Source organism: Belonocnema kinseyi, chromosome 8, assembly GCF_010883055.1.
Source record: "Belonocnema kinseyi isolate 2016_QV_RU_SX_M_011 chromosome 8, B_treatae_v1, whole genome shotgun sequence".
Lineage (NCBI taxonomy): Eukaryota > Metazoa > Arthropoda > Insecta > Hymenoptera > Cynipidae > Belonocnema > Belonocnema kinseyi.
Window position 1 is genome coordinate 93,799,241 of NC_046664.1, and position 10,359 is coordinate 93,809,599.

The 10,359-nt window shown below is 30.4% G+C and overlaps 1 protein-coding gene across 1 annotated transcript in view; it reads left to right on the forward strand.

Annotated features, from left to right (window-relative positions):
• LOC117178246 overlaps positions 1-10,359 on the forward strand; it is a 115,252-nt gene that overhangs the window by 101,067 nt on the left and 3,826 nt on the right. The window contains exon 14 of the mRNA XM_033369584.1: positions 5,587-5,889. Coding sequence (XP_033225475.1) covers positions 5,587-5,889 — 303 coding nt within the window. The remainder of the gene's footprint in view (positions 1-5,586; positions 5,890-10,359) is intronic.

The window sequence follows — 10,359 nt, forward strand, 5'->3', positions numbered from 1 at the left end:
TGTATCGAACTTAGATTTTTTCTTGGCTCGCTGACCAGTGTCAGGCCTGAACCAGACCAGACTCTCAAGATGATAAGAAGGAAAATCGTATTTTCATAGTGATTTCTTATTTTCCATCATTTTAGACTCCCTGTAACGTTTTCAAAGTACGTCAAACGAAAATTTGGTGATGACACTTAAGATTTTTTTTCTATTGGCTTGCTGATCAGCGCCAAACCTGGACCAGGCCTGACTGTCAAGGTGATAGGAAAAAAGCTTGTTTTCTTACTTTGAATTTATAATTTTCCATCATTTTAGACACCCTGTAATATTTATGAAGTATGTCAAAAAAATTTGCTCATGGAACTTATGATTTTTTTCGTTCTTGGCTAGCTGACCAGTGCCAAACCTGGGCTTGAACAGACCTTCCAGGCTAGACGGTCTACATAAAGTTAAACCTGAGCCAGACTGGCGTCAGACCTGAGCCAGATCAGTTCTTCCAGATTAGACAGTCTAGATAAATCCAGACCTGGGCCAGACCTGAATCCAGACTGCCTGGACATTTTTCCACACGGGCAGTTTGTATTGTTCCTTAATAGAGCCGTGTAGTAGCGTGTTTGTTAAGCGATCGATATTAGAAAAAGTGTAGTCGAAAAAAGGCACTTCTACCCCATTTCCAGTAAGAACCTCTCAGTTCGAAGGGTAAAAAAGGGGAATTCTGGGGGGTATTATTTTTTGATGGGGCGATACTAGAAAAAGGCTATATATGAGTGGACACAGTCTTCTACCCTCTTTCCAGTAGCCCACCGCCTTCCCGTTCCATTGCACCCTATTGTGTTGTATATTTTCTGTCGTTATGTAAATGAGAGAATACAAATTCAGGCCAATGCTAATCTGAAAGGGATCTATGCTATAAAGTGTTATGTTATCTATATTCACCTTTTTTGTCTTTGACAATTCATACAGACGTACGGAGCTATGAAAGTTATTAAAATCACAAGCTCGTTGAACTGAATTATATTCAACTAAAATTCACTGAAAAGCAAATACTCCAGGGGAAAAAATTACATTAAAATTTAAAACAAGAATATTATATCATTATATTTATTTATTCTTATCAATAGTAAAATATTATAATAAAATTAATTAATGTTTCAAATTGACTAATTATATTTTGAAAATAAAATCAAAAATAGTATTCAACAGGATTATATCCATACTCTAAGATGTACAGACATATGAATGAAACAGTGTCAAAAATATGCTGAACAATTTTATTTCAAAAATTCTATTATTAAAAATGAAAACTAATTTATTTTAATATTATATATTTGTATTTAATACAGTACAATACATAAAAATAATAACATAATATTCTTATTTCATACTTTAGAATAATTCTTGCTCCCTGGTGTACTAGACTGTTTTTTTAACGAACTATCTATTCGTACGACAGGTCAGACCAAATGGAAACGCATAATTGGCGAAAATTTTTGTTCATCAACTCCAACCCCTTTCCAGCTCCCCCAAACATTTTGCAAAATTTTATACGGCCGGCCGTAGGAATATCCTAAGCCTTTTTAAAAATAACTAGATTCATCAACCGTGCCCTATGAGCGCGTGTAGTGTTTCGATTTAAGGTGAAAAATTATTTTTATTACAAAACACAAACGTAGAATCATTTTTTCTTTGTTCATAGTTTTTGAATACTCAAATTGGAAATAAAATTGGATTCTGAGATCTGAGAAAAAGTTTGTTTTCAAAGTCTAATAAATATAACTTTCCTAAGATTCTTGAGAAAATTCAAAGCGATTTTTGAAGGTTCTAGATGCGCAAAAAAATAATGTAAAAATATAAAAGCAAATGTTTTTATTTGACCTAGATATAATAAAATATTAGAAAAAATTTGAGTAAGTTTAAAAGATGGTTAGGACTTTTAGAAGTTTATAACAGTTTACAAATCCTTTATAAATTTTTGAAAATCTTCCAAAATTTAAAAATATTGTTAGTATCTTCACTGAAATTCCTAAATATCTTTTAAAATAATCAGAGTTCTTCGTAAAATTTAAAAGATACGCGCGCTAATAAAAAAGACCTTAAAATCTGATAGATTTTCTTTTGATAAGTTTGGAAATCTTCCGAACTCTACTTTTTTTAAATTGTTCTAAAATCTTTGCAACAACCTTGAATCAAAGAAATATATTATTTTTCTTTATCGGAAAAAAGTTTCGTGATTAAGAAATTGAAAGATTTTTGATTTTTCCGCGATTTTGTAACCTATACATATGAAAAATTTGCCATAATGTTTTAAATAATGAAATAATTTTATTTTGAAATAAATTTACTGATTTCGAAGTTTTGATAGATACGAAATTGATCATGCAAAACATGTATAATCCTTAGTAATAGATAAAAAACTGAAAACAGCCACTGAAAGTCACATTAACGCAGTTTCCTAATCTAAAATTATTATTGAAATATCTACATGATAAATATGGTAAAACAATAATAATATGATATTGAACTTTATTTACCATTTTATATTTAGGTCGAGTGACCAGTCTATAATCTGTATTTTTTAAAGGGTGGCCTGGAAAAGTAGTTTGAGATAAGACCAATCACTCTTCTGTGGCCAGTTACTGGTACATATTTTTTAAAGTGCTACATGGAAAAGGTATTTGAAATATGACCAATCACACTTCTGTGATCAGTCACTAATATGTATTTTTTAAAGGGTGACCTGGAAAAGTGGTTCTAGATATGACAAATCACTCTTCTGTATCCAGTCACATATTTTTTAAAGGGCGACCTGGTAAAGAGGTTCGACACATGATCAATCGCTCTCTTCTATGACTATCCACTAACATATATTTTTTTAAGAGTGACCTGAAAATGCCACTACGAAACTTTTTTTTACAGGGCGAGGTATTTTGAGATATGACAAATCATTTTTCTGTGGCCAGTCATTGATACGTATTTTTAAAGGGCGATCTGGAAAAAGGGTTCGAAATATGACCATTAATCTTCTGAGACTACTCACAGGCACGTATTTCTTAAACGGCGACATAAAAAATGGGTTCGAGATATGACCAATCACACTTTTTTATAACCAGCCACTAACACACAATTTTGAAAGGGAACATGTCTCGCCGAAAATATTTAAAAATCTTCGCGAATCTTGAAAAGTTCTTTGAGAAATTTAATGAAATCCATATGGTCATAATGAGAGACCTGCATTATATGTAGAAAAGTAAAGTTAGGGTATAAAATAAGGTTTGTCATCATAAAATATCAGAAGAATGCATTTCTCATGTGGTAACTGTTATAACCTTTTATATAAAAAGAAACCAGCAGATCTGATGTCTGCTTCGCAGTACGATTTTTTAAATATTTTTCCGTGAAAAATTTGGAGGCCTAAAAGAGGGTTTGAATTAAGTGATTTTTAGCCCTATAAGCGGGAAAATGGACTTATATGCCTCTTAAGAGGAATAAAAGAGGGATTCAATTCAAAGAAATTAAACTCTCTCCTAAAACCTATTACCCGAGTCGAAATGTAGGCCCTACTTTCAAGCCGTAACTTCTACCTTAGTAGCGGCTGAAAGCTGCAAAGTAGGTTCTAAATAAGCAGCGATTTCAATGTAATTTAGACCCTACTTTGACGCTAAAAGTTTCCGCAATTGGCCGTTTTTCCATGTTTAGCGTCAAAGTAGGGTCTGTATTTAAGATAAGTTAGACCGTCTTTCAAAGCTCAAACTACTAAAGTAGGACTTGTGGCATTAAAGCCGGTTCTCTATAATTTCTCATCAATATGGATGAATAAAAATAGGTTTTGTTATTTATCAGAAAAAATAAAATAATATCTGCGATATAAATATCAAGGATATTCGCAGTTATTTTTTAAATATATTATTAATAAAATTTTTTTATTATGATGCTAAAGCATAGTGCACTGAAAAATCCGCAAGTACTAAGAAACGAACCCGAGATCGCTTCAGCTAACGGAACACGTAGGATGTCTTCGTAAAATATCATTAGCACTTGTCCAATAATTCAAGGTCCAAAATCTTTTTAAATCCAAAACAATTAATTAAATAATTACTTTTTTCAACTTTTTGTGTCGTTGAATATTTGAAACGATTGATGAAGAGTTCAATATACATTGGTTTTGTTTTTTAGAGGTACTTTACGTTAAACGATTTAAAAGGACTCGAGGCTACATATTTGAATTTGATTCTGTGTTATTTATTACTTAAATGAATACAATGTCAAACTTGCTGATTTCAATAAAAACATCTTTTTATCTCTTTATTAAGCAAAGATTTTAAAAAAAGGTCGTTCAGCATCATAATTAATCCTATTATACTGAAAAATACAAATATCGAGTTCAAGATTCAATCTAATATTCATCAGGAAATAAGTTTGTATTAACAATAACAGTACTGGTTTTATACCCAATTGTCTCGTCGTCTCAAAATTCAAGATGAGTAGTCGATTATTTTTCATACACTTGGCTGTTCTAATTCTCCAGTAAATATGATAAAAAAATTAAAACAGTTAACATTTTCTAACGAAAAGAAATGCTGTTAACTCCCAAATCAAGTGATAGACACGTAAGTAGTAATATTCCTCTAAAAAAATGTTTTAGAAACTCTCAATTATTATTGTTTAGTAAAAAAAATGAAATAAAATACTGCAATAAAATAATATATAAAGTAAATAAAATATTGCAATAAACATGTCATGTGATTCTCAATCACCTTCATGGCTGTTTAATACACAAACTTTCACTAATTATTGATAAAAATTTTTATAATTACTTATTAATCTACAACATTTAGTAATTTTCTATGATGAATATCATTCTCATACGAATTTTCAGAATTTTCAATCAAGAGAAAATATTTTCCTGTGATTACGCATTGCAAAAAAGTATTGATTTAAATATATGAATAATTAATGACACTTAGGTTAAATCTTGAATTAAATATTTCTGTTAATTAAGTGTGCATTCAGTTATTAAGATGACCAATGAGTTCAAGTAACCTAAGTAAAAAATACTTTTTACTTTATTTTCATAAAGTTCGAACATTGTAGGCTCAAAAGATTCAATGTAGGGTAATTATTGAAGGGGAGGTTAAACAGCGTCAAAGTAGGGTCTTGAGTTATAAAAAGGTAGACTCTAAAGATTCAAATTAGCTTCAGAGAGGTATTACATCCTCAAAGTACGCTCTAATGTTTTATTCTCTAAGAGTTAAAAGTTTAAAGCAGGGGCTATAAGTTTAAATAGCGTCAAAGCAGGTTCTAATAAGAAGCTGCAACCTGAAAGTAAGATCTAAATTTCGACTCGGGTAAGACCTAAATTTAGAGGTCTAAAATATGACTAATATTTTGACTTGGGTATATTGATCTAAAACTTTGAAAAATATATAACTATTTTGACTTTACGTAATTAGGTCATATTGGTGTAAATAAGAAATAATAAAACTCCTTCCCCCTTTCCCCTTTTGTATTTGGTTTTGATTCAAGTTTTTTGCAATTTCATGATATTTTGTCAAATAAATGAAATTACTATTTATTGAAGATGTTTTCCTGCGCGACTGATTGCAGGGAACCTCTTTGGTATGATCATTCAAGCAGATAAGAGTTCAGGTATCAAGGAAAATTCCGACCCCTTGCTGGATCTAGTAATCGCTTCCGAGGTTAAAGGCATCAATCCTAAAAGTTTTCTCGAACTCGCGGAATCTGCACGACTTCTGAGCGAGGCTTCACTGAAACCAGTGAAACCATGCATTGATCCAACTATTTCGGAAGGATTTTCCATTACCAGCATAGCCATAGCAGCGTCGGTGAAATCAACCCTCGTCAGGAAGCAATACTTCATCGAGTCTAGCGATAATGACGTTTGCGGAAGTAAGTGTCGTTATGTCTGCTTACTCTATCAATGAAACTCAAATTCAACTTTCAGTATTATATGACGAAAAGTTTTTATAACTATAGTCTCACTAAAGAACCTTGAGTCGATCCTTGAGTATTTGCTAATAACTTATTTACTGAATAAAACTGGACTTGTTATTCTATATCGTCTGATGTTTTCAAGGTCTTTTTTTATTCCTAATTTTTTGAACTTTTTTTTTAGTTCAGACGGAAGTGGAGCACTATTGAGCTCCTATCAAATTGTCATTTTTGTTTGGAACTTGCAGCCGGTGAAAGTTTATAGGGGAAAGTATGCAAAAGTAGGTCATTCAAATTTCCAAATTTTTTAATATAATTTATAGAAGATAATTGAAAACAGTAATTAAAGCAACGGGAAATCTCAACTATTCATTTAATTATTAAAAAAAGCAATAAATAAAATTAATTATTTACCTGCTGTAAGATATATTTCTAACGTTTGTTTTTCACGCTTTTCACTGGAGATGACACTGAAAAAATGAAAAAATGGATTTTACAGCAATTCCATTAGTTGCACTGATTAATCATTTAGTACCAGCAACTAAGTAAATGGTTACCCCAACTAACAAAATAGCAGTAACATATCTTACAAAATAAATAGTTGGCCCAACTAACTATTTTTTTCAGTGCAGGTCATCTCCTTCTGGAGAAAAATTAGAGCAAAAATATTTGCAAAAATACTTCCACTTGCACAATTATCAAGTATCACTGATGATGTTTAAAATCAAATTGTTTCAATAGGATTTAATAAAGAAAATTATTTAAACTATTAAAAAAATGATCAAACTGATATTTATGGCATATGTAGCCAAACCTAACCACCAAGAATGACAGTTGTTAGTATTATTAGCTTTAGTTTTCAGGTCTATTCAGTGATACGAATTAAAATAGAAAATTTCTAATGTTACTTAATGTTTCTGAACTACTCCTCAGAAATGAAAAAGTAAAAAATGAAAATTCTTCGGCTGTAAACACATTGTTCTTTAAAAAACAAACTTTAGTGACCATGGAGAAATCTACCAAGAAACAATTTTCTTGCGATAAAAATTGTTCACATAAGATAGTCACATTTTTTTTCATACCAAAAATAAGTTTTTTATCTTATATATTCGTTACTCATAGTATCTTGACAACACTTTCTCGAGTTATGCTAATTGTTATGCCGAATATTGTAATTAAGATCTTTAAAATGTATTTTGCATAAATTCTTTTGAATTCAAGTTATCTACTCTCTAAAGTGACTTGCTGTTGTACATTTTTCCCGAATCATATTTTGACGTATAAAGTAAGGGAAAGAGTATCACGTGACCAGTAGCATGGTTCATATCTGGCGGCTTTATTATGTGAAAAATATAAATATTCAGTTTAAGTTTTGCGAAACTTTCGAAATATATAATAGCACGTCTGCATTACATATTTGAGTTACAAAAATAAATAGTGCAGATTTCTTAATTTTTGATTTAGAATTTAACTGAGAGCAGGACTTTAGAGCCCTAGTTAAAAAAGAATGGATAAAATTGTATTATCTAAACAAAATAAAAATTCAAAACGGGCCAGACAGACGTTCACTTGAAATCATTTCGAAACTGTGGAAATTCATTAAGTCTTTGAGATTCAGTGAAATCTTTTGAACTCTTTACAATCACCTGATATCTTTAAAATCCCTTAAAATCTTTTCAAACCCCATAAAATTACTCGAAACTTCTTAAAATCTTTTATAAAATCAATAAATATACTTATAAATATTTTAAAATCCATTATAGAATAACCCTTTAAGTGAATATATTTAATGTATTGTTGATATATTCATTAAAAAAAATCTTACGTAAGATCAGTGGGCGTTACAGAAATCTGACTTATTTTTTGTAATTTAGGAGCGGAAGGGGTAAAAATTTCCAAATGTCCTTATGTAATGAATATAGAGGTTCACTAAAGTTTCCCCTTAATTTAAGAGCTTTTAGTAAAGTCTTGATTAAAAAACTTTTTGGCTAGATTTTACTACGTCTCAATTCAATGGGAATATTCAACTCAAAATAAGTTATTGGGTTTTGATTTATATTAATATGTATAATTGTTTACAGAAAAAGAATACTTTTCAATGCTTGTTGTTGAAAGCGTGTCGGCATCCTATGTTCTTTTTGCCCGATTTTTTCCACTCAACCTGCTACATTTTTACATTATCTATTATATTGCTTGAAGGTCGAGAACTTGAACTTTAAACATCCATCTTCTGTTAAAAGGATTTTTATATTATTTCATATGAGGATTAAAGTACTTCAGACATTAACGTTCCATTGTCCTTAATTACTCTTCTAAAGAATGTTAACAATTTTTTAGAGCTTATTTGAAATGTATGACTATTACACAGAAAAAACAGAAGATAACATTTACATCGATTTCCGACTAAAGATTCTCTGCAACAAAAATTAACTTCTTAGAATAAACTTTACACAAATATCGGTTATACTTTATTGTGTTTTTTCATGACAAACATATGTTTTTTTGAAAGACGCGAAGTTGGCTAAACAAAACTTTATGGCTCTAAAAAATGTCCTACAACAAATTTTATTCTTAGTTTTTTCTGTGAATCATTTTTTTAGAATTATAGATATTCATTTCAAAGATTAAAAAAATATATTCCAGAGATTTAAAGAAATTTCACGGCATTTTTCACGGATTTTAAAGGAGTACCAGAAAATTTGATAGATTTCGAAGGCTTTGATTTTTAATGAAATCTAAAAATATATTCAGAAATTTTAAAAGGATTTTCATTTCTTGCTAGTTCAAAAGAATAGAAAATAACTCAGAAGACTTCAAGTTATTTTCAAGATTTAAAAGAATTTATATAAGAAATTATAAAAGGAAGTGAAGGATTTTGAATATATATATATATATATATATATATATATAAATTTCAAAATATTTCAAGGTCGACCAAAGTAATTTCCGTTGTTTATAGGTAATACAAAGTAATTAAAAGGATTTTATTTGTTTTTCAAAATACAAAAGGTTTTTAGAGGATTTCAAGGGATTTTATAGGAGTGATTAAAAAAAATTATAAAAAGTTTTATTTGAACTAATTGTAAAGGATTTCAAAAGATTTTATAGGCTTTCAAGGGAGTTCGAAGAGTTGCAAAAAATCGCATGAATTTTAAGACTTTTCAAGGGATTTCACAGAAAATCGCCGATCCTCCAATGTACACTGAAATCGGTGTTCAATAGAGTTGCAACAAATTTTAATCACGAAGGTTCATTCGGAGAATCTAGGGGAAAAGCATCATTTAGACACTGTTTTTTATCATGCAGTGCAACGTGAAGTGTCGTCCACAAACTGTAAGTCACCTGTCAAGATCATTTTGTCGGTCGTTATTTGAGTGAAACAGATTTTAATAAGCAGGTAAGTTATGATAATAATTACCTGACTTTTCATTTCCTCTCATTTACTAGCGACTAAATAGTCTTGGAATAAAAATAGTACTTGGCGTGATGCAATATCCAAATGTTAGGTTAGTCAAAACCTACTATATGAGATTCAAACCACCAAAGCCGTGATGTACAAACTAAGTCGTGACCGTCTGCATTGAAATTGATGCCTGGTCGTTCAAACAAATTTCCACTAGATTTTCTGCGGAAATGTAAAAGTATCTTAGATATCTAATCTTGCAGTGGCTAGTGTCATACATGAAAGATAAGGTAAATACAATTGTATAATAAAAACGTAAATTTGTTTTTTGCGATGAGTAGGGATGTAAATTTGCATGAAACTTTAGCCTGATGAAAAGTTTCATGAAACATTGGGAGTTTCGTGAAACATTGCAATGTTTCAAATATAGGGGCGGGAACATTCAAACTGATTAGATAAGAGCCTATTAGGTATTTTCACTTCAATAAACAGTTAACTTCACTTCGTAGATTGCTGAGGGGGAAATAAGGGACCAAATTTATGGGATTCAGTTCATTTTTGCCCTATTGTGCTAACATCTTCGTAAAAGGTAATTTTTTCTATATAAGTGTAGTTGAAAAATATTTTTTATTTTTTAATTACTATTTAATGAAATAATAAAATAATAATAATGATGATTAATTACAAATATATTACAGAAATAAAGTTTTGATCCATTTTCCCCCTCAGATTTTAACAAAGTGAAGTTAGCTGATGGTTGAAGTGAAAATACCATATTGAGGCTTTCATATCCCAACTTTTTCCTGCCGGCGGATTTAATTTATTTTTCCGGTTTGTACTGTGGACCAATGATGCCAATGTTGGCAACCTGAGCTACTGCGCTTGCGTTAGGGTTGACCGCTCATTGGCCGCACTTGGCGCATGATTCAAAATTACATTAAAAAACAATTCTTGTAACTTAAGTAAATAATTATTAAAATATCCACAAGGATATATACAAGTTGTGTAACTTTGATTTCAGGCAA